Genomic DNA, 25,570 nt, shown 5'->3' on the forward strand with positions numbered 1-25,570 from the left:
CCCTCCCACCAAGACTTACAGAAAGACGGCAGCTCCGTTCCCATTTTAAGCCCACAGCTTGAAGATGGCAGGTGTGATCCTGCCGAAACGTTGCAAAGACAATCTCAACCTTACACGGGAAAAGACCCGAATACAACAAAACCAGCATATAGGGGGGGAGGGCTACTTTGCCTTGGGATATGGACATTGCCAGGTCAACAGGTGGGGTCAGGACGGAAGGGAGCGGAGTGAGGGGGGTGGGAGGAAACACCATTCCTACAAGGGGAATTCCAATTGCGACGGTCGTAGGGAGGGGTGGGCGCGAGGACACTAGAAGAACATATAATCGGTTGGGAGACCGGGGCCGCTGGATACGCCCGGTCGCTTGTACCAACCCCCGCAGGCTAGGTGGACAGGATCGGCAGAACCTGGGCCTTAGGCTGATGTTATGTAATGCGAGGTCCGTGATTAATAAGGCCCCCCTCATCAGTGACTTGATCACAGAGGGGGAGCCGGACCTCGCAGGAATAACGGAAACCTGGCTGGGCCCAGAGGGGGGGTTGCCCCTCAGGGAAATGTGCCCTCCAGGTTACCGTGTATTCCGCCAGCCACGGGCCCAAGGTAGGGGTGGTGGGGTAGCGATAATCATCCGGGAAGATTTGGCACCGAGGGAATTCACTGTGTCGCAGATTTCTGGTTGTGAGTCTCTGGGTGTGAAATGGGGCCCAGGGAGTCAGCTGGGCCTGTTGATAGTATACCTGGCTCCCCGCCATACATCAGCGGCCCTGCCCGGGCTCCTCGAGCGGATCACGGAGATGGCGGTTGAAACCCCCAAGCTATTAGTGATGGGGGACTTTAACCTGCCATCGACGGGAGAGGCATCCGGGGCAGCCCGGGAATTCATGGCCTCCATGACAGCCATGGATCTGACTCAAGTAGTTCAGGACCCCACACACGAGAGAGGCCATATACTTGATCTTGTGTTTGTCTCCGACCAGTGGATGAGTGATCTGGGAAGAGGGAATTTAGTCATCACGCCCCTGTCATGGTCAGATCACTCACTTCTCCAGCTGGACTTCCCTGGCGCTGCTCCCCACCGCGGGGAGGCGGAACCAGACTATCCCAGATGGTTCCGCCCCAGGCGTCTGATGGAGCCAGATAGGTTCCAGGCAGAGCTTGGGCCACCTCCTGCAGACCTGCCCCACCCCCGGGCAGAGGACCTGGTAGCCGCTTGGAATAATGCGGCCGCCGGTGCCTTAGACCGGGTGGCGCCTTTGCGGCCTCTTCGACGGCCACGTTCTACCCGGGCCCCCTGGTTTAACGGGGAGCTAAGGGCAATGAAACGCCTTAGGAGACGCCTAGAGAGCAAGTGGAGGTCCTCCCGCTCCGAATCCGACCGAGCACAAGTAAGAGCCTACGTAAGGACTTACCTTGTGGCAATAAGAGTGGCCAAACGTCAGTATTGTGCCACCCTTATAGCGTCCGCGGAGAACCGCCCTGCCGCCCTGTTTCGGGTGACCCGCTCCCTTTTGTCACAGGGGCAGCGGGACCCCCCATTACTGGGCCGGGCAGAGGAATTTGGAGAGTTCCTGCAGGATAAAATCGATCGGATCCGAAGGGGATGGACCCACCTCAGTGCTCCAGTGGGGACGTCTGAAGCTAGTCTTGAGAGACCATGCTGGGAGGAGTTTGACCCTGTTGTCACCGAAGATTTAGACAGGTTGCGCGGGCGACTGCGAGCCACTACATGTTTATTGGACCCGTGTCCCTCCTGGTTGGTACTGGCCTCCTGGGAGGGCTCACGAGGCTGGCTACTGGAGCTGGTGAACGCTTCGCTGGGTGAGGGCCTTTTACCAGCCGCCTTGAAAGAGGCGGTGGTGAGGCCCCTGCTCAAGAAGCCTTCTCTGGACTCAACGGAGCTAGCAAATTACCGTCCTGTCTCCAACCTTCCTTTCTTAGCGAAGGTTGTTGAGAGTGTGGTGGCTCAGCAGTTTCCGCGTCACCTAGAAGAAGCTGATTATCTAGACCCGCGCCAGTCCGGCTTCCGGCCCGGTCACAGCACGGAGACAGCCTTGGTCGCGTTGGTGGATGATCTCTGGAGGGCAAAGGATGGGGGTTGTTCCTCCATCCTTGTCCTATTAGACCTCTCGGCGGCCTTCGATACCATCGACCATGGTATCCTATTGCGCCGTCTGGAGGGGTTGGGGGTCGGGGGCACCGTATTACGATGGTTCCGCTCCTACCTCTCTGGCCGGACGCAATGTGTGTTGGCAGGAGAGGAGAGGTCGACCGCGAGCCCCCTTATCTGTGGGGTCCCACAGGGCTCGATCCTCTCGCCTCTCCTGTTCAACATATATATGAAGCCGCTGGGTGAGATCATCCGTGGTTTTGGGGTGGGATACCATCTGTATGCTGATGACACTCAGCTGTACATTTCCACCCCAAACCACCCCAACGAGGCTGTTGAAGTGATGTCCCGATGTCTGGAAGCCGTACGGGTCTGGATGGATGACAACAGGCTCAGGCTCAACCCCTCCAAGACAGAGTGGCTGTGGCTTCCGGCTTCCCGGTTCAACCAGCATATGCCATCGCTGACCATCGGAGATGATCAATTAGCCCCGGTGGAAGGGGCACGCAATTTGGGCGTCCTCCTTGATGCCCGGCTGTCTATGGAAGATCATGTGACAGCCGTGGCGAGAGGGGCGTTCCACCAGGTTCGCCTGGTGCGCCAGTTGCGGCCCCTTTTGGACCGGGAGGCCTTGCGTACAGTCACTCACGCGCTGGTGACGTCTCGCCTGGACTACTGTAATGCTCTCTACATGGGGCTCCCCTTGAGGTGCACCCGGAGACTGCAGTTGGTCCAGAATGCAGCCGCGCGGGTAATTATGGGGAGATCGAGGTTCTCCCATATAACACCTATCCTGCGCGAGCTGCACTGGCTTCCTGTGGTCTACCGGGTGCGCTTCAAGGTACTGGTTACCACCTTCAAAGCGCTCCATGGCACAGGGCCTAGTTACCTGCGGGATCGCGTCCTGCCCCATACATCCCTGCGACCCGTCCACTCACACAGAGAGGGACTACTCCGGGTGCCGTCCTCCAGAGAGTGCCAGAGGGCAGCGCCCAGAAGTAGGGCCTTCTCTGTAGTGGGCCCCACCCTTTGGAATGACCTCCCCCCAGACATCAGAACTACAACCGACCTTCGCTCCTTCCGTATGAAGCTGAAAACCTACCTGTTTCGACTAGCTGACCTGGCATAACTCTACAACCTCCCCAGCCCAGGGCATTTTTAATTGTAATTTTAGTTTTTAAGGGTTAATTTCACTGGGGTTTTAACTTTTTAAGTATTGTAACTTATTTATTTATTCTTACCTCCTCTATACGCTATATAATACCTTTGTACATCGCCCCGAGTCCCTGTGGGGAGAGGGGGCGACTAATAAGTTCAAGTAATAAATAAATAAATAAATAAATATATATATATATGCTGGTATATATATATATATATATACCTTTATCTATCTACCTACCTAACTACTCTCTCTCTCTCTCTCCCTACCTACCTACTGTATTTCTCTCTCTCCCTCTCTCTCCCTCTATCTATCTACCAACTTTTTTTAAAAAATTGCCTCTTCAAAACCTGGGTGCGTCTTATATACCGGTGCTTCTTATACTCTGAAAAATACGGTAAATGGAATTCTTAAATGCCAAGTAATTGCTTTTTTTTGTGCTCCAGGATGGAGAAATGGTTTTATTGGACGGAGGGTGTGAATACTCTTGTTATGTGAGTGACATTACCCGCACTTGGCCCATCAGTGGCAGGTAGGTCCTGTTCCCAGCAAAGGAACATCAAGTTGGTTGCAGTTCCAGGTTTTCCTGAAATGTTTCATTATTGTGATTTCTTCATTTCATTATACTTCAGAAATCATCCTTGCCAGTACTCTAGTTGCAGTTTTTAGTGCAATGTACTACAGTCGTCCTGCTTCCCCTGGTTTAGAGTTGTGGTAGACTTTAGTTTGTGGTAATGCAAAACCAGATAATTCAGAAAAGTTTGCATGTCATTATTTCATTTCAGAATGTTAATGGGGAAATATTATTTATCAAGTTCACTGATATTTTCCAAGGTAAAATTACGGAAAGGTTTGAAACGAGAGGTGTTCAGGTGTGCAATCGTCCACCAACATTTTGGAGTAGAACAAATCCAAAGGACTGCCACATAATTATTTTGTGCATGCACCTTAGCATTTAATTTTTACTTTTCTTTCTGCTTAAATCTCACTTGAGCTGATTTGTGTTTTTCTCTTATTGTCAGGTTCACTAGTCCGCAGGCAGAGCTGTACCAGGCTATACTGGAGGTCCAGAAGTCATGCCTAAGACTTTGTTCTTCAGGTGTGAGCCTAGAAAATATCTACAATTTAATGCTAACTCTCATTGGACAGAAGCTGAAAGAGTTGGGAATCCTAAAGGATAGCACTAGTGAGGGTCAGGTCTTCAAGGTACTTGGTTTCTTTGCATATCTGTTTAGCCTGTTTTTTTCCTGGCTAAAACAACAACAGTGAACAGTAAAAAAAAAGTGAACAATCCTTTAAATCATCACCCCTTTAAATCATGATTTAAGGTTTTGAAGAAGTAGCTTCCTGCAGAGATGCAGGTCTAAAAAAATACAGGTAGTCATAGATTTACAACCTGTCCCTTAAAAATCATTTAGAGTTATGATGGACCTTCCCAGTTACCATATTTTTCAGAGTATAAGATTCACTGGAGTATATATAATACTTTATTTACAGTCACAGACCAAAACACGATCAAGATTTTGAAGAGGTAAATTTTTTAAAAAATGTTTTGCACTCTGCAGACCTTCCAAACTCTCTGCACGCCTCATTTTTGGTGAAAAATGGGGCATGCAGAGAGTTTTGAAAGGCCTGCAAAGTGCTCCTGGGGGCTGGGGAGGGGGAAATGAGCAAAAAACGGGCCCATTTTTTGCCAAAAAAAGGGCATGCATAGCCTTTAGGAGGCTTGTACAGTGCTCCTGGAGGTTGGGTGGGCAAAAACTAGCAAAAAACCAGCCCGTTCTTCGCTCATTTCTGCCCTCCCCAGCCCCCAGGAGCACTGTGCAGGCCTCCCAAACCCTGTGCACATCCATTTTTGTGAAGGGGGCAGGGTTTCAGAAGACCAAAAATGCTGTATTCAGTGTATAAAACGCACCCAGATTTTCACCCTCTTTTTTGGGGGGGTGGGGGAAGGTGCGTCTTTTAGTCCAAAAAATACGGTACTTACAATTTATTTTGGGAGTTAGAACAGCCCTCCCCCCATAGTCACATGATCTCCTTTTGGGCTCTTGGCAACTGTGTCACCTTTACTTCAAGCTTTTGGCAAAAAAACAGCAATGGTGGGAAATGAATTTGCTTCATAACCACAGCATTCACTTAACCACTATTGTAAATACAATTGTAAGTTCAAATACGGTCACATTATCCCTCAATTTATGACTATAATTCCAGGCTCAGTTTTTGTCATGAATTGAGAAGTACCTATGTTGGTGACAAGTCAAAGGTTATCAGCAGTACAGTATCTCTTTCATCCAGCAGATGGCAGACTATTTAGAGTTTATATATATATATATATATATAAAATCTCATACACACACACACACACACACACACACACACACACACACACAGTTTTAATTCCTGAGAACAATTAATTCAAGAGATAGAGATCAGTGGTGAGATTTTTCTAACTTGTCAGTAAGGTTGTTACATTTGATTGCTAAATTGGGGAGAAAAGTGCTTCATTTTAAGATTTTGGTAATAGTTATGGAAGATATTTTCACATAATTTTTTGCCATGTACATGAGAAAGTGCCTGCTCTAGAAATCTGTTAATGACTGACTTTGATTCAACTTACCTGTGTAATACTTTCCTGGTCTTTCATAGACAGATACAAGGACTTATAATATTTCAGTACAAGCTCTTTCTACCCATCAATCTCAGAAATTGTGGGACAAATAAAAAAATGCATCACTATAACAGTATTTTGAAATTTGACACAAATTGAGGGAGCCAACAAAATATACCTTAAATAGGTATTTAGTCCAGCAATCAAATACTTGCCTGCCCAGTATCTATTATTATTATTATTTTATTAAATTTGTTAGCCGCTCCCTCTCCACAAAGGGACTTGGGGCGGCGTACAATAAATAAAAACACATATTATAAAATTTCACATTGTACGGAGGAGGTATAAAACACAATACAATATTATAAAACATAGAAATATTAAAATAAGTTAAATTAAAACCCCAATAGAAATTACAAGTTTAAAAATTGCCAGGAGGAATAAAATGGAGCTATGGTTGGAGCCAGGCCTGCTAGTTGAAAAAGGTGGGTCTTGAGTTTTGAACGGAAGGAGCGGAGGTCGGTGGTAATCCTAATATCCGGGGGGAGGTCATTCCAGAGGGCTGGGCCCATCACAGAGAAGGCCCTACTCCTGGGCGCCGCCCTCTGGCACTGCTTAGTGGACGGTACCCAGAGAAGTCCCTCTCTGTGAGAGCGGATTGGTCTAATGGGACAAGAAAAAAATTGTGGATCTCTAAAGAACTGCAACCTGTTGGCATAAGCAATATTAGATGGACAGAGCATGGTTTTACCTAGTGCAACTTCCAGTAAAATCACCTTAAATCAATGGATATTTTGAAGTAGTATCAACTTCTGTTTCAACTGGAAAATTTAGGAAAATATTTCATACTAAGTAAAACTGTGTTATGAGATGTGCTACTCTTGCAAATTATGTATTGAGAACATTTTAAAATGGAAAGTGATCCTGGGCTCTTTGTTATATGCTTTAAGAATATTTCTATATACAGTAATGGCTACCATGATATAATATGTGCACTTCAACAACATAGGCCAACTGCTTAGCGGAGTGAGGCGCACTGCTGCTTCTTGAGATCCTTGCCTACTCTGATTTGGGAAATTCACAGGAACTGAAAAGTTTCAGAACCTCAGTAAGAACAACCTACTTGAAAAATAGTGATGGTCATGCTGGACTGCTGGAAACAGTGATGAGGTTTTGAACAAGAAAACCACTTAGGTCAAATGGTTTTGAATAAATATTGCATAAAGTTTAGGCAAGGTAATGAAGTAAGTGATGGCCTCACAATTCCATGTAATATTAATTTTTTACCCACAGAGGAATCTGCCAGTTAAAAGATCAAAGGTACCTCGGAGCTCAAAACAGACACTATTTGCCTTTAATACCAAACTGATGGTCATTTATATATTTTGCTTAAAGACCAGAGTCTGTTGCCCTTACAGCAAACAGAAATTTGATACATACAAAGCAGAAGATGGTACCTACACAAAACATAATGGTTGTATTTATAAGAACAACCAATTAATGTTATATTTTCTTTTCATTGTATGTTTCTAGCACATTTTGTCCTGAAGAATATCCATCCAACATTGCTCCAAATTTTATTTGTTTTAGGAATGGTTTTTTTTTTTTTTTTTGCCTCATAGGCTGTTCGGAAATACTGTCCACATCATGTAGGACATTATCTGGGAATGGATGTTCATGATACACCTGATGTATCTCGATCAACTCTCCTCCAGCCAAGCATGGTGATCACCATTGAGCCAGGTAAAATAGTGCACTGGTGAAATCAGTATAAAAAGATGTGTGTCTGTGTGTGGTATCTTGAAAAGAAGAATGCCAAGTTATTTATGCAATGATTGCTACAATCATTTCTCAAAAATTATTTTCAAAGATTTATTCTTTAAAAAATGCTCAAAAATGTCAGTTTAATTGTTTTTCTCTTTTGTTCTTAAATAGCTTCAGATTCTTAACATAACCTGTCTCTGTTTCTATTATCCAGCCCCATAAATGTGAGAAAGTAATCATCTTAGAGGCATTGAGAACTATCCAGAAAATACTGCCATTTGCTTCATAGATTTAACTATGAACAAACAACCTTCATGATCTTTAGTCTGTAGGAACATAATTTTTAAAAGAGTGCTTAACTGAATTTATATCAGGGTAAAGTAGCTTGTAAAAACTATTCTAGCCTAGTAAGTTTGGCCCAGTGGTTCCACTACTGGTACAAAACGAAGTTCTGTGTATTTCATTATATCAATTGGATCAAGGTGGACATACACTAGCTGTTGATTCTTGACCTGTGGAGATAAAACCTGTCTTTTGTGCTATGCCTTCTAAACCCTGAAGGAATATACTGTATAAGTTACAAACTGAATCTGCTAGATTTTGATCAGTTTTTTTTATTTCCAGGCATTTACATACCTGAAGATGATACAAGTGCCCCTGAACGATTCCGTGGCTTAGGAATACGCATTGAGGATGATGTGGTGGTGACAGAGAATGTACCATTAATCTTGTCTGCAGATTGCCCAAAGGAGATCTATGATATTGAACAGGTTTGCAGTTGTAGCCTTTGATTGTTCTTCGCTGCCTTTTTTATATTTTGCTCGGGTTTAGATTGGAAAATCTAAATCTACACACTCATATATAATACAATTTTTCATAACTTATAGGATTGTTTAACTAGGAAGAATCCTACTAGAAAAATATTACTTGCAAGAAACTGTATGTAAATATTTTGCCAGGCTCAATTACACTATTTAAATGGGAAAATGTACATTACTGTTTAACATGCATTTTAAAGTTATGCTAATACTAAACAAAGCTGATGAAACAGAATTCTGCATCCTATCATTTGGTCTATTTCTTTCTGTGCTTATACTGTGATGATGTTATTTACAGAGATGTATTGAGTATCAGTTGTACTGACATTTCTCAAACTGCACATGTGTGTCCGTAACAATTAAATTTCAGTTTTAGTTTTTTAGTTGTAAGAGCTGAAAAGAAAAAAAAGAATATTTTTCTGGATGCAGTAATTTCCATTGTACAAAGAAAAAAAAAGAGCGCCCTCAAACTTGAAGTTAGAAAAAAATTTTCCCCTTTTCAGAAAATACAAGAAGGGCTGCAGTGTTGGGAAATCCATTAATGTGAAACTGAGGGTATTATATAGAAAGGACAGTTAAAGACAAATCCCTGTTCAGGATTAGATGTGACAAAGCTATTGATCACAATGTGTTTAAGCACACTCAGTCCTGCATATATTGATGACTTGGCTTTAATGATTAAAAATGTCAGTTTTAGGTTAAAATAATATGAGCTCGTTTGATAAACTCACAGTGAATCAGACTAGATTCAAGATGCTTATCAATGAAGTTGTGATTACTGTATTTTTTCTTTTATGTATTCAACCTCTCATAGGAGATGTGAACACAGAAGCACTTTGGGATCCAAACTATGAAAAGTACTGTATTTATATTAAATTGCCCTTTTCTTTGACTACATACATAGAAATGGTAACCCAAAAAGTGGTAACACTCCAATTCTTTATATTGTGGGAAAATCTAGCAATTGATATAAGACTGTATCTGAAGTGATGCAAAGCATCAGGATATTTTTTATTTGAAATTCTTACAGAATACTCTGTTTTAAGGTTGAGGTCTTAATACCACATATTATCCGAAGAACAAAACAAAAGTAGAAACATAAAAATAAGTACACTAATAAGTTCATAAATATGATTAAAGCTTAGTACTATTCTAGTTGGGTCAAATCAAATTGTTTACCAAGGAATTTTTATAAAAAAATGAAATGTTACATAATTATCTGGTGAATACTTTTTGTGAAGTGCTTTTTGCATTTTTGAAAGTTGATGTCTCTGTACAATGTAATTATTACAGATGTGTAATAACAAAAATGTTTTATTCTAAAAAGAAAAATATCTGTATTGGTGAAAATATAATTTCAACAATAATATTTAAAACTCGGCTTACAGAAACCTTCCCCCCCCCCCCTTGTCAGTTAACCTCTTTTCTTCAATATCCTAAAATGAGAAGTTTCTAGCCTTTTTATCAGTGAAAGCCACTGAAGATACAAATCTGTTTTAAGCGTATATTAAATAACCCAAGACCGACTGGATCATTGTTTCAAAGACACCGTGTTTCCCCGAAAATACGACCTGTCCTGAAAGTAAGGCCTTGCCACATTTTTCGGGTGGGCAAAAATATAAGCCCACCCCCGAAAATAAGCCCCCTGGGCATCCCCCCCCCCCCCCCAGCCAGACAGAGCACCGCTCACCAACCTAGTGGTACCCCGAAGGCACCAAGCCGGGAGGGAAGGCGCTCACATTGCTTGGTGCCTTCAGAATACTGCTAGGTTGGGGAGTGGCGTTCTGCCTGGCCGGAGGGGGGAGTTGCTGGGCGGCTGCTCCTTTGCAAGCGGGCTCCCAAAAACCGGGCACAGCCTCAGGGGCAAAGCAGCCATGAGGTGACCACACTCACGAGCAGCCGCCCAGCAAACCTCCTCTCCAGCCGGGCAGAGCACCATTCACTGACTTAGGAGGTACCCCTAAGACGCCAAGGCACGCAGCGCTTTGCCCGACCCCCAGCTCCCGCGGCTTGGCACATTAGGGATACCCCCTAGGTCAGTGCATGGAGCTCTGCCCGGCTGGAGAAGAGGGCTGCTCGAGCGCCTGCTCCGCCCCCAGCAAGCATGCCTCTCAGCCTCACCATGCCGTGGCCCAGCTCTCCCTACAGGGCCAGGGCACCGGCGCTGCCGCGCTCCGAGCATAACCTCTTCTCCGGCTTCCAAACTCCAAAACTCAGTTGCCGGAAGACTCTCTGTCTGGCATCCCTAGAGCGGCCACTGCTGGAAGACTCAGCAGCCATTTGGGGAAATGTGGTATTTTCTCACCTAAACAGAATAACAGAATGATGGCAAGTGGCCAAACAAGCAATGGGAGTGGAAGCCATTTCCAACTACCAGCTGGCTTTCCCATTGACTTTCTTTGTAGGAGGCTAACCAGGAGTGTCAGAAATGATGATCATGTGATCACAACTGACTACAGTGGCACAGCTGCACTGAAGCACCCACAGTACTAAAATTCAATCCCATAACTGTCATGCCTCCGGATTTTGGACACATTCTGAAAGTTAATCCATGTGGTGTGCATTGATTCAAAAATTGTTGCCATATGATAGACCAGCAGCCCTCCCCCCCCCCTCATCTTTTGGGAATCAGGGATCAGTTTCATGGAGAGTGTTTTTTCTGAGAATTGGGGAGAACGTGGTTTTGCGTGCTGCCTGCATCCCGCATGTGCATAGATGGGGCTTAACTTCCTTGCGTGCACCAGTTCCTGGCAGGCCGTGAACCAGTGCTGGTCCATGCCTCAGGGGTTGGGACTCCTGTGGTATACCATTTCACCCAATTGAAAGTTACAGTCACACGAGTTTTAGTAGTACAAACAGCCTTTGATTATGACTGTTTATCAAAGTTATGATGACCTTGGAAAAAGTGACTTAAGACAGATAAGATAACCTTTATTGTCATTTTTACTGTGAGCATATTGACCCACATTAAAAATGAAGTTCTGTTGCCTGCTCTCAAAAGAAAATATATATCTACCCATACACATACATAACACACATATGCACGCTATATACATACACACACATATGTATATACACATACATGCATACACACACCTACCTATACATACGTATATAAATCACTATCCATTTTGAATCCATAGCAGAAAGGAAACTTGAGCATTCACAAAGGTTAATGCTACATGGAACAAAACACTGACTGCATCTAGATGTTCTGCTTCGGATACCACAAAAACCTCCTTCCAGAAGGTAACAAGGAAAAGAGGTCATGAAGAGGATGCATAGCATCCCAGGCAATACTGCGGACCCTGTTCAAGCATCGCTTATATGCTATGTTGTGAATAGAACAAAGAAATAGAAGAACTACCAATAATCTTTTCTGTCATCCTTACCACTCTGCACCGACAATAATGCAATGTGATAGGATGTTCTTGATTGTCCTTCTATAGAAAGTGGTAAGGACAAGAGAAGGAAGATGTATTTTTCTCATGCAACGCAGGTACTGCTGTGCCCACTTCACCAGTGTCTCACTGTTGATTGACCAAGCTAGCCTACTCATTAGCTACACACCCACAAACTTGACCCATCATCAAAGTTACGACTGTTGCACCTCACCTACAGTCACAATTGCAATTAAGATGATTGACAACTGGCTTGCATTTACAACAGCTGCAACATCTTGTGGTCACGTGATTGCAATTTACGACCTTCCCAGCCGGCTTTTAACAAGCAAAATCAATTGGGGAATCAGGATTTGCTGAGTGACCTCATGATTTACTTAACAGCCATATGATTCACATAAGAACTGCAGTGATGGGCTTAATGACCAAAGTAAAAATGATTGTAAAATCAACAATCTCATGATAACTCATTTTAACTACTGCATAGCTTAGGAACCAAAATTACAGTGACAAGTGGAATCAGGTCAAGAACTACTTGTACATACCATATTTTTCAGAGTATAAGAGCACTTTTTTCCCTTAAAAAACAGGCTGAAAATCTGGGTGTGCCTTATACATTGAATACAACATTTTTTTGCCTCCCAAAGCCCTGTCCCTTCACCAAAATGGCTGCGCCTAGCCTTATGGAGGCTTTCAGAGAACTCCTGGGGGCTGGGGAGGGCAGAAATGAGCAAAAATAGGCTGTTTTTTGCCCACAGCAGCACTCTATAAGCCTCCATAAGGCTATGTATGCAATTTTGTTTGTCAAAAAACGGGCCCATTTTTACGAAAAACAGACCGTTTTGGTGAGGTTTGCAGAGTGCAAAAACTTTTTCCCCCTTTCGAAAAGCTCTAGTTAGAGTGATTGATGAGAATTACATTGATCAAGTGCTGTGCCAGCAGAAACAAAGACTTAGGTGCTGCAGGTTGTCAGTGATTTCCTTCTCCAGCACATGGATAAATACACCTGGAAACATCTACCTACCTACTCTCTCTCCCTCCCTCCCTACTGTATTTCTCCTTCCTCCCTCCCTCTATCTACCTACCTATCTACCTTCTCTCTCTCTCTCCCTTCCTCCCTACTAAATTTCTCTCTCTCCCTCCATCTACCTATCTATCTACCTACTCTCTCTCTCCCTACCTACCAACCAACTGTATTTCTCTCTACCCCTCTACCTACCTACCGTATTTCTCTCTCTCTCTACCTACCTACTGTATTCCTCTCTCTCTACCTACCAACTGTATTTCTCTCCACCTACCTTCCTACCTACCCTCTCCCTCCCTACCTACTGTATTTCTCTCTCTCCCTATATCTACCTACCTACTCTCTCTCTCCCTCCCTACCTACTGTATTTCTCTCTCTCTCCCTCTCAATCCCTCTATCTACCTACTTACTTTTTTAAAAAATTTGCCTCTTCAAAATCTTGGTGCTCTTTATACTCCGGTGCATCTTATACTCCAAAAAATACAGTAGATAAAATATTGGATAGTTTTAAGAAAGTATGGGCTTAAAGCATTCACCTTTTGAAAAAGGTTTGCTTTCATAGGTAGAGGCAGTTCATGTTCTTTCTGTTATGAAATCTTGACACATGCGGATTTCCCTTCAATCCATTTTTAATTATGGATGTCAATGAATAGAGAGGAAAGGACAATTGCATCCTTTTAATAACTAACCTGATTAGTACCCTATAGTAGTCATCAGATTACTTTTGTTGCATCCTTTTTGTAATAGTTTTTTCCTAAGTCAGCTGGAAGAAGGTTGGTATTTTATCCCCATAGAACAGGGGTGTCCAAACTTGGGAACTTTAAGACTTGTGGACTTCAACTCCCAGAAGTCCACAAGTCTTAAAGTTCCCAAGTTTGGACACCCCTGCCATAGAACATTCATTGAGGGCCACATCAGAGTTGTTTGACCTCAGGGGCAAGGTGGGTGTGGCTGGGGTGGGTGTGGCCAGCTCAACCTCACTTGTGTCAGCACCTATGGTGGCCTGGGCAGGACTGGGGGAATCCATTGTCTCCAGCGAGGAAAGAGACCAGGGAAAATGCCAAACCATTGTCCTCCAGAGGAGCTTACCATCTGCTGGTGACCAAGTGTTAAGGCAGGACTTCCTTCCTTTTTCTTTTTTTCCTTCCTTGCTTTTTTCCCATCTTTTTCTTTGTCTTTCCTCTTTCCCTTTCTCCTTTTCTGTCCCTTGGATGCTCAAATGCAAAAGAGGAAACATTTCTGCTTTTAGTTTGTTTTGCTTACCAGTGAAAACAGAGCCCAGCAGAGCTGCCCATGTCCCCTGCAGGGCCTGTTTTCGGCCTGGACAGTCTCCTGCAGCCTTCTGCCAGTGAAAATGGAGCCCGGAGTTCCACTCGCAGCCCCCCCCCCAGCTGTTTTCAGGGTATCCTGTGGGCCAGATCTAAGCACCTGCGGACTGAATCCGGCCCATGGGCCTTGAGTTTGACACTCCTGCCATAGAACATTTGGGTTTTGAGAAAAAATATGGGGCTAATATAATGGAAACCTTTTATCAAAAGCCAATTCCTTTGAGATATATGAAGGTTTTACCCAGTTAAAATAAAATAATTTCAAAGAGAAGGACTGGAAAACCTTTTCCTTTTTTAGCATTTTGCAAAAAAATTAATGAAGTTTCTGATATGCTAGAGAACCACCTAATCTATACTGCTGCTAAGCTAAACTATTTAATTTTATTGAACAGTTTGTACAAAGCTCTGATCAGAAGCTTAAGGAGACTCTTGTGTTGAAAAAAGTATTTTCCAGGCAACAAAGAAAGGAGCCCTACAAACTTCTTTCAAGGACCTTTGTCTTCTTTTTCAGGCCATTTTCCTGGCATTCCCATTGTTTTAAAAGCAGAAAAGAATGAAATGCTGAAGAGTCCTTTTATTTTCTATTTAATACACCTTTTCATGGATCTAAAACAGTGTTACTTCTATTATTATTTCTTGATACACCTTTAAAGTCTAAAAAAAATCCTTGATAAGTAACTAGATTCTACAATAATATGACACTTTTGAAATCTGAAGTGATTACTGCATGGGTATTTTCTTGAATTCATTTCACTCTTTATTAGGCATAGGCATCTTTTTTAAAAAAAATTAGGGCCACAGTAAGAAGACAGCAGCAGAAGTGGATAGAAACATCCTTCTCTTTGACAGTTTTTATTTCTTTCTGTTACTATTTATTCATCATCTGACATATTTTTCTCTGTTCCAACTTTCAAACTTTAGAGGAAGAACACTTTCATAATTAGATCCAAATTGACCTCTTCTAGAGGACTATTAGAATTAGGCCATGAGCCATATAGAGTTTAAGAGCTGCAGGTTACTAATTTTTGTTCTATACTAATTGATATGTGTTAGTATAGAACAGGCCAGGTAACATTTCTGTGCATGTTTACTTCAACATACCTATTTAGTGATTATTCACAGTAAGGCTTATATAAAGGATTGCATGCCAATGTGTTCTGTATTTACTAATCTGGAATAGGAGTTTGAGTTGCTTGATTTAATCTATAATTTATAGTCCATCTTTCAGAAGGTCTCACAAGACAATTACCTTAGGCACTGAAAAATGTTGTGGATACTGCTGAAATATATTCTTGGTAGAAGCTCATGCTTCTACAAGAGTATTGCACTCCAGTAAGTTTAATTTTACAGGAAAAGCTGCCTACCTACTTAATGCAAATCTATGTTATTTAGTAAATATATGTTTAGGTAAGGGTTATTCCAAGCCTAAAGTATGTAGATGTTAAACCAAAGAAGCAGCTACTTAAGAGGAGTGAGTATATGAAAAACTAATTTTCAAAAAATACTTTTGGGTAGGTTCAGGGTAGGTGGGTATTAATGAGTTTCCTCAGTTTACTTTTTTTAAAGGAAAAGGAAGCAAGTGTCAAGGAAAAGGCAAGATTTTGTTTTAAATGCTGGTGAAGTTTTACTATATTATGTAAAAGCTATAGTTCTGTCTTTTTGCGTTTGAAACAGGCCTCTCTATACACCTTAACAATTTAGGAGGTATTACCTTGGGTTTGGGATGTAGCTGCATGAAGTCAGTCATGCAGGCTGTTGATAAAAGGGGGAAGCAACTGAGTATAGTATTCAAAGTGGCATTTTAATTATGAGTATAGGATTTTAGTATTTGTTTTATTAATGACTGATATTATGAATTTAAGCCCCCTCTTTGGGGGGGGGGGTCCCGTTTTATTTCGTTTGCTTGGAAATCAGAATCCGCCACAACCTCAAACTGTCACATCAAAGTCAAAAACCGAGAGAACAAGCAAGCTTTTATGGATTTGCCAAGATGCCATCTCTACAGGGACGATATGACGCAGAGCACAAGCACATAGTTCAGCTAGACTTATTTGCGAGTTAACACGCTGAGAAGATGGACGGCTACATATTGACTGTCGTCCTAATATCTCGCCCGTTAGAAGTACTGTTCAAATTTAATGGGGCTTTTCGTGTAAGGCAACACAATTTCGCTGGCTGGGGCCGCAAGTGCATTTTGCACGCGATCGACTGTAACCAGATCTGGCAACACGACATCCGTGCAAAAAAAAAAAAAAAATCTATTGCAGGACGAAACAAAGCGTCCAGGGAGACGGCGGCCAAGTGCCGCGTGCAATGTTTTCCAAACCGAAAAAAAAAATCGTTTTTGCAAACCTTGGTTAAATCAAGAGTTGCTCATCGGGGCCAGAGCAGCCAGGATGCACGTAGAAGGTTCAGGCAGTAAAGAAAAGGCTTCCGACGCAGGCTGGTCTTAGCCTAGTACATTGGGGGGGGGGGGGAATTTTGCAGGGACCAGTTGAACTGGCCAACTCGCTCGAAATTTGTAGGGCCGACCCTTACCACTTGCTTTTGAAGCTGCGAGTGCCGTGACTTAAGATTTGGGCTACTGCACCTCCTATTTTACCATCCCACCCACCCTCGCCTTTAATTATTCCCGTGTTGTGTTTATTTCGGGCCGCGCAAATCAGGACAACCACCAGTTGGCAACAAGGAAATAAAGAAAAGGTAGGGCCACCAGATTTGGTAACCCTGCCTTTTCTGCGGCTGATCAACTGACGTTGAGTAATTCGGGAGTATCTCTTTAAAGGAGCGTCTACGAGGCTCTACCCCTCTTCTCCCTCCTCCCACCCACCCTGCCAGGGTCGGGCAACGAAGACGACGCAAGGGCTGCGCGTAACGGGCCCCGCCTTGGCCAGCACCTTTAAGAGAGAAGGGGCACGTGATCAGGTCCCCCCCTCCGCTCCCCCCTTTTCGTTCACACCTGCTTGTAGGAAGGGGAGGGTGTCAGCCACCGAACCCAATATTAAGGGGAGGGGGGGAAAGGGAGGGGAACCAAAAGGAAACTATCGCGTGGCTTTTATTTAAATCGCGCGCATGCGAGTTGAAGGTAGACCGCTGCAGGGATTTCCTCATCCAAAATGGCTGCCGCGATGGATGTTGATACTCCGAGTGGGACCAACAGCGGTGCCGGTAAAAAGCGCTTCGAAGTAAAGAAGGTGAGAAAAGGGAAAACGGTTTGAAACCGTATTGGTAACGAAACCGAACGGACTAGAGAGGGTGTCGATTCTTGGGGGGGGGAGGAGCTTCTTATATGTGAATAGGCAGGTGCTTAGATTAGGCAGCATCCTTCTGAACCGAGTTTGGGAAGGGGCGGTCACGCGTGGGAGTGAGCCGCCAAGTGCGTGGGTGTTGTGCGGCTCCGTGCGAGAGGTGAGAGGAAAGTGAGGGAGAACTTTACCGGTGGACATCTACTCACTAGGGTTTTTAAAGATGGCATTTCGATTACCAGCTCTCGGTAGTTCTTTGATTTGGGATGCTTGTGGGGAGGGGGAACAGTAAGATCTCTGACCAAGAAAATATTGGCTAAACGATACATCAGGAAATTGGCTCTTCTGGCTCCTAACCTCATACCAATTAGTCTTCCTAATCTGTGACAGTCTTTGTAAATATGAACATACAGGTGGTCCTTGACTTACAACAGTTCGCTTAGTGACCATTTGAAGTTACAACAGCCCTGAAAAGAGACTTATGACTTATTTTTCACACTTATGATCATTGCAGCATTCCGAGGGTCATGTGATTTACATTTGGATGCTTGGCAACGGCCTCACATTTATGACAGTGGCAATGTGATCCCCTTTTGCGACCTTCTGACAAGGAAAGTCAATGGGGAAGCCAGATTCACTTAACAACCGTGTGACTAATTTAACAACTGCAGTGATTCACATAACTGTGGCAAGAAAAATGGGACAAAACTCGATTAACACATTTCTCACTCAGCAACATAAATTTTGGGCTCAATTGTAGTTGTAAGTTGAGGACTATCTGTATTAATCTACAATCAGTATGTGTCCTTATGACACAGTTCCACAACTTAGTCCACTAGATAAGAAAGTGTTACATGTGTATGAGACTGTACTGGTGATTTCTAAAGATACTTGTAGCTGTCATTGTGGTTGGCTAATTGGAGTGAGAGCTAAGAAAGACAAAGGTGTATGTAGGACCATCTCCATGGAACAATATGTTTTTCTGAATTTTCATAATAAATGAAAATGAAATGCTTAAAAATAAATCATTGCCAGCAGAGACTGAAAGCAACTCCAGCAACATTTAGCTATATCTATTTGAAATAACAGATTTTCTGAATTGGTACATATTTTTGAGTTACAAAACAATCTATTTTCTAATTGGACGGCTCATTGAAGGAAAAAAGTCAAATTTAATTGCTATTCAAATAATGGATGTAACTGCATTAAATTGTAGTAATTTTAGCATATGAATTGAGTGAGGTTGAGAAAATGTACTGGCTTAGCATTAATGATTCACTGATTATTGAGAAGGATGGAAGGCTAAGTCAACCTTGAGCCTGGTGAGATTTGAACTGCCAAATTGCAAGCAGCAGAAGTAGCCTGCAGTACTGCACTCTAACCACTGTGCCACCGGGGCTAATATGAAATGAATAAGGCTTTTGATTTATTTTTATTAATTAGAACAATAGAATACATCTATAATAACATTAGTGGTTGGGAAAAATCACTGGGCCTGAATAAAAAGTGTTTATAACTAGATATGATTGGGTCTGTGTATTCTATTGCTGTTCAGTAAACCATATGCAATAAAAGCACTGAATTGGCTCAAGGATGACTAGGAGGAAATGGGCAAAATTGATTCTTTTGTAGATACTTGTATGCACTTACATGTCTATTCTTTTTGTAGTGGAATGCAGTTGCCCTCTGGGCTTGGGACATCGTTGTTGACAACTGTGCAATATGCAGAAATCATATTATGGATCTCTGTGAGTACTGGTAGAGAGAATATATGTGTTTGTGTAGTGCAAGTCCTATAATTACAGATGTGCAAAGACTAATAGAAAAGTCCAGTGACATGATGAAAAAACAACTTCAAATGAAAAGTAGGGCAATAATTGCCTGCCACCATTTGTGTTAGATTCCCCATCCCACTCCCAGTTGGACTTGTATTCATAGTTCTGGATCTTGATTGCCAACTTTCAAACTCTCATTGAATTGCAGTTTCTTGGTAGGCTGGAGATTATGACCATAAACTGATTTTTGGCTTTTAAAGAGAAAACTTTTGAGACAAGCTAGAATTTATGCCTTTGAAGTTTGCTCTCATTATGAAATGGTGAGGCAAATTAAGCCATTGCCATAATTGCTTCGGAATCTGTTTTCTGACACTAAAAATAGTTGTGTAGTTTTGTGCTTAGCTCCAAGGAGTGAAACAAGGCTGAACAACAGCTGGAGTGTATCTGTTGTGGGCCTTATTATGAGGATAATTAGTCATATGCTAGAGCATGGGTGTCAAACTCGGCATCACATGACATCGTAATGTTTTTTTTCCCTTCGTGGCACTGGGGTGGGCGTGGCCTATGTGTGACACATCCAGCATGCGAGCCCCAATTTGACACGCCTGTGCTAGAGTTTGCAGTCGGAAACAGCAAAGAAAATCACTTCATTGAATCTATTGCATTATGTAACTATTTAGAAGAGCTTTGTGAAGAGACATAAAGCCTTCTCTTAATTTACTGAAAATACTGAAGATCTGCTATAATGAATTTCCTAAATTCTGTCAAGATAGCAATTTTCTTCAGATTCTATTCAAGCATGTCTTGCTGTATGTTTTCCATCTTTGTGTGATCAATGTTTCCTTCCCTGCTTTGGAATATTGACAAGTTTCTTGAAAAAAATATGCCCAAATACCTGTTTTCAATTGTTGCAGATAATAAGACATGAAAAAGCTAGCTGAAAGAATGGTTGGCTGCATTGAGGATTTGTTACTGTATCATCAGTCCAGACATTTATCTATTTTAAATGGTCATATATTTTATTTTCACTGCAGGAACACATACCTTATCTGACAATGCTTGTAGATTTACTGAAGGAGCATATATTGGTGTCCAACACCATTCTTTGGGCTGGTATATCATCTAGGTTTTCCTTAGAGACAGCCCTGGTATACTTGTGCTAATTTCAGATTTGTAATACTGTTATATATTCTGTACATCTTCCTTATAGAGTAAGTCAGAGACGAAAGTTAGTGCAAGATACCACAAATATATTACAACTAAGCTACCATAAATGCATTATACTGTCTGCCAATAGGCTGCTGCATCATTTTTAGAATAGTGGTGTTAAATGTTAATGCAAAACTGTCTACATCAATATAGCCATCCTTTTTACACTTAGGAAGAGAACTTTAAAATAATAGAAAACAAGCTATTTTTCTAGGTGAAAGACAGAAATTTGGGAGGAGATGGAAAGATAGATAATTTTTAAGGGTTTGACAGATTATATCAATTTGGTTAGCTTATGAAACTATGAACAGAAAAATAAAAAAGGTTAATTCAATCCGTAATTATAAATACATTGATGTTTTCTTAAAATGTTTAATTTCTGTCAAACCAAAATATGAGCTTCTAAAATCTAACAAATGTAGCACCTCTTCATTTTCACTTTTGACTATATTCATATGAAGACGTATTGTGAGGATATTTTTGTGCTTCTAACTGTATTCATATAGATATACAGTGAAAACTACATCTGTGTATGTTTGTTTGAAATCTATCCTTTGGTGTTAAAATGGCCATCCATCCATATATTAAGTATATTCAACCAAATAACAAATGAAATTAAACTATTCTGCAACCATTTTTCAAATGTACATTTGGATATGTTCATTGTAGAAGGAAAGAGGGAAACCTAATAAATCCTGTCTTTGCTGGTCCCTGACCACCTCTTTTAAGAAAGGAAAGATTAAAAGGTTCTTCATTTTTAGGTTAGAAAAATCCTGGTGCATTATATTTAAGTATCTAAATTCTGATTTTATGGTTTTTAGGAAATAGTTAGTTGAAGATTATACACATACCCATGCATATATGAAGCCCCAGGTATGGACATTGCAGCCATCTTAACTTGTTGATATAATCTACTGTGTCATTGTTTTGAAACACCTACATACAACTGGGTAGTGGAAATGGTATGAATAAAATGGTTTATTATATAACTGAACTCTAGACTTTGATTGCAAAATTTTCAACTCCCTAAAATATTGCTACAAGATGCTGCAAGTTTGTATTGCTTTAAAATGTACAATAATTGCTGAGAAAAATCATATACTAATTTGGAATTAAGTTGCTTCTAATGAAATCTAGGTCTTTTTCTTTTTTTCAGCTTAACTAGTTCCCTAAATCGATGGTTGTTTGATAAAGGCTAGGAAATTGAAGCTACATGTGTAAAATGAAATTCACAGTGGTTTATGACATATTTATTGTATTATAAATATTGTAGTCTGTTTTTAGTCACATTTAGTGTCCATCAGAATCATGGATTCAGAATGTAGTTAAATTGAACTCTGCTTCTGAAAACCCACATGCAATCCTTAGTTTCTGCGTAAAGGAGTTCACATACTTCCTATTGACTATTTTGGTGAACAGAATTTGTCAAAAATAAACTGATAATCCCAATTTGCCTTGAGAACCGTTTCTTAATGTTGAAATTTGCAATAAATAGCCATTCAAGACTGTTTTAAATGTTTTGATATTAAATTTATTGTAAACTGTTCAGAGATTTCAGTAGCAAGTATACCACATTAAATTAAAAAATCAAATTCATTTAAGTTACTTTAGCTAAATGTAGATGGAGACATAATTATGCCAGTATTTTTACGAATTTTCCTTTTCTGTGATATTGCAAATTATTATTTAAATGCAGTGTTGGAAGGTTTTTAGGGCTGCACTCAGGCTTTGGAGAGCTATCAGTTACACATCCATGAAGTATATTCTAGTAGAAGGCATATTTTTATGCCCAACCCCTCTTTTTTTCTTTTTGTATTTGACTTTAAGACTTATTCCAGTCATGGATGGACAAATTTGTCCGTGTCAGTATGATTATGAGAACCGGTGTTGCCTGCTATGCTTAGTCTATTGGCTTCTATAGCTTCTTATGCTGTAATGAAAATAAAAAATGGAGAAATTGTTTATTATGTCATATTGAGCCTTCTTTGTTACTCATACAATATAGCTGTCTCATTTCTCCAGTCGACTTTTAGCAGAGAACATACTTGTCATTACAGGTTGTTGTTTCATCTACTCAAATAAGTGGTTATGAATCATAACGTTAATGTTGTTCTTGTTCTTGCAGGTATAGAATGCCAAGCTAACCAAGCATCAGCTACCTCGGAAGAATGCACTGTTGCATGGGGTGTTTGTAATGTAAGGAATCTACTTTTATGCCATTTAAATACATTTATTATTCCAGTAGAAATAAGAATTAGTAATAATTCCCAGTGATAAATAAACTAGAAGCAAAATATTTAGAACCAACCTCCAAATTTCGGGGAATGCAGTGAACCTAATAGCATTCTCCTTTCTAACATAACTGAAATTTGTTTGCTCTATTGTATTTGGTTGAAACTGTTTTATTTATTTATTAATTTTTTATGCTGCCCATCTCATTGATGTAGCGACTATGGGCAACATACAATATAATAAAAAGGTAAAAAAGATAATATAAAGCAATTAAAATTAAACGGCTTAAATAGAAAGCTAAAAACATAGAGGTTGGAGATTTTCTCTATACATCAGGCTTTGCCTTGCAATTCCTGATGATAATTTTACTCTGAATATGCTGCTGATCTTATCATCCTCTGAAGTAATTCTACAAAATAAAAATAGAAATAGAACAGTTTACAGCATGCTGTTTTCATAAATTTTCCTCCTTTTTTTTTTATAGCACGCTTTCCATTTTCATTGCATTTCCCGCTGGCTTAAGACTCGGCAGGTATGCCCATTAGATAATCGAGAATGGGAGTTTCAGAAGTAAGTATCATATACTTGCCTAAATAAGGGAAATACAGTTAACCATAGCATATGCCTAATTTCAGCTGGGTGCTTTGATTATAGGTAGAGCTTACATTAAGAGTGTTTTGGCAAGCTGAAATTGGCACTTCCATCTGCTTTAAAGGGATGTAGATGAAGTACAACATTACTACATCTGCTTAAAGGGACGTACATGAGCATGTATGAATTGCAATCTCTTTAGGCAGCAGAGAAAAGTGTCATTGATAAAAGTATACCATATACTTGTATACAGTATGCAGACTTATATTCAAGATTGCACATATATTTCATTATATAAGTAGAATGATTGTGTACAAGTCCCCAGGTTAAGAATGCCCTGATTTAAAAATAACCCACAGCTAAGAATTTGAGTTAAATATACAGTGGTTCAAATTAAATACATAATGGTTCAAGTTCATTATTCAACATTACTTAAACAATTATATTGTTCCAGCTTAAATACAAATTTGACTTACGGGTAGATCTTGGGAAGGGTAGACCTTAAAATGGGGACTATCCATTCGGGACTAAATGTCTTTGGAAATAAAGGTAGTTAATCTGATGTCTGTTAAAATACCAATAACAGAATAAACTATATTTGTAAACTTGGTTTGATAGGTACAGATTTGCAACCGAAGAATGGGGCAGATTTGCAACTACATTAAAAACAGTTTATGGCCAATTTATCAGTTTTTTTATTGTAATAAGCAATAAAATATATCATGGAGAGATTTCTGTTGACCTTAATTAATATATAAGAATCAATAAGATTGCAGCAGCATAAGCAAAAGCATCGATAATAGAATTTCAGAGCTAAGAAATAATGTTGCTTAAGATTCACAGAGATTTTCAACATTCTGTGTCATGTAATGTAAAGCGTGCAACACATTTCAGATCAAGTTAAAATATGGTATAAGAATGATGTAATGTTTCATTCCTTTTTAAGTGGCAGAATTGCCAGCTTGTGAAACCAGCAGTTAACAAGCATACACTGATATAGGAGATATTTAGTATGATTTCCCATTTGCAGGTGTTATCCCTTAAATCAGGAAAATGCAACCTAGTTTGCTCTAGAATGTTTTCAACCACCTCATAACTGTCCTTTTAAACATCACCAAGTACAAACTTTTGTGATTTTGGCATTCAAAATTTTTGTTAAGATACCAGATTTTCTGCAAGTCAGGACTCTTTCAAATTAAGATCAACTTCTGGTGATTTCATGGAGATGTTTGTAGTTTTCTTACCAACCAGAAGTGATTTACTAACACTTTCTTCCAGTATGTTTTTTTAAACCAATTTAACTAACCTTCCTGTCTCCCATCCATGTATTGACCAGATTATGTATGTAGCACAGGCAAAAGTTATTTGCAGGACCATTTCTCACTGAGAATATATATCTACTCATCCAACTTTGTTAGAGTGGGCACACTCCATGTTCTCTTCCCTTAAATATTGTCATCTGATGGGACTTCACAGACATGTCTTTTTCATGGCTGCTCCAGCCCTTTGGAATAGTCTCCCACCTGAGAACTGAGGGATCCTTACCTTTTTAATTTTCTGGTAGTCCATGAGGTTTTCCCTCATGCTACGATGGGAGTTTTGCTGGGATGCTGTTTGACCTGGTGCCAGAGAGAAGGGTATTTTATTTTTATAGTTTTTTTAAATGGATTTTTTTGAGATAAGCAGTCCTATAAATAAATAAATAAATTTATCCCTGTCATAGATTGTAAAGCTAAATAACTTCTTTGTAGATGATTGTATTCTGACATAATTGTTGCTTTGTCCTAAAAGGAAAATACTTTTTTTTTTCTAGGTATGGACATTAGCAGGAGAGCCAAGATCCCCATGTTTATTCTGTCTTAACATAAGCCTTCCACAATGCAAGTGGGCTGACTCTGTTATAACATTTTTGTTTTTTCTTAATGCAGTCATTGTAAGTAATAAACCTTTTTGGTCTCCTGTTTGAGTTGCTTCTTGAATTTTCATAACTTTAATTATTTTAAAGTAGACATCAATTCCTTGCAATTACATATTCTGAATAATTATTTACACATAATCCATAATTGTGCATACAATTGACTAATGTACCCCATAAAAAGCACATGGTGAAAAATGTCCCTTGAGTAAACAAATGTAGCTGTCATCAAATCATAAGATTTAAAACTTGTAAAGATCAGCAATAAGAAGCCATTCTCCATTTCTCACAAAAGGTAAGTATGTTAGAAGATGTTTTATGGTCTACAGCAACAAAATCTATACTAAATTATCTACATCATTCCTATGTGGAATTAGAGAAGTCGAGTAATGTT

The 25,570-nt window shown here is 40.7% G+C and overlaps 2 protein-coding genes across 7 annotated transcripts in view; both read left to right on the plus strand.

The window, feature by feature from the left end:
* The window catches only part of XPNPEP3 (X-prolyl aminopeptidase 3), a 32,776-nt gene extending 22,803 nt beyond the window's left edge, over positions 1 to 9,973 (plus strand). For 4 of the 5 annotated variants that reach the window (XM_081958136.1, XM_081958138.1, XM_081958134.1 and 1 more), the window contains 4 exons: positions 3,713 to 3,798; positions 4,289 to 4,472; positions 7,497 to 7,617; positions 8,263 to 9,973. In XM_081958136.1, coding sequence (XP_081814262.1) covers positions 3,713 to 3,798; positions 4,289 to 4,472; positions 7,497 to 7,617; positions 8,263 to 8,429 — 558 coding nt within the window. In that variant the 3' untranslated portion in view covers positions 8,430 to 9,973. The remainder of the gene's footprint in view (positions 1 to 3,712; positions 3,799 to 4,288; positions 4,473 to 7,496; positions 7,618 to 8,262) is intronic. The other variant, XM_081958135.1, reaches the window with a different exon arrangement.
* A 7,056-nt stretch (positions 9,974 to 17,029) lies between these two features.
* RBX1 (ring-box 1) lies at positions 17,030 to 25,224 on the plus strand (the record flags this gene model as incomplete). Of its 2 annotated transcripts, XM_081958454.1 has the most annotated exons (5): positions 17,037 to 17,403; positions 19,124 to 19,202; positions 22,564 to 22,634; positions 23,155 to 23,240; positions 25,075 to 25,224. In XM_081958454.1, the coding sequence occupies exons 1-5, from the start codon at positions 17,326 to 17,328 to the stop codon at positions 25,085 to 25,087; spliced, it is 327 nt and encodes a 108-aa protein (XP_081814580.1). In that variant the 5' UTR covers positions 17,037 to 17,325. The 2 variants fall into 2 exon arrangements, with proteins under 2 accessions (XP_081814581.1, XP_081814580.1); XM_081958455.1 differs by lacking the exon at positions 25,075 to 25,224 and having other exon boundaries at positions 17,030 to 17,403; positions 23,155 to 23,244.
* Positions 25,225 to 25,570: the final 346 nt, after the last annotated feature.

Source organism: Natrix helvetica (assembly GCF_964273705.1).
Source record: "Natrix helvetica genome assembly, chromosome: 6".
Classification (NCBI taxonomy): domain Eukaryota; kingdom Metazoa; phylum Chordata; class Lepidosauria; order Squamata; family Natricidae; genus Natrix; species Natrix helvetica.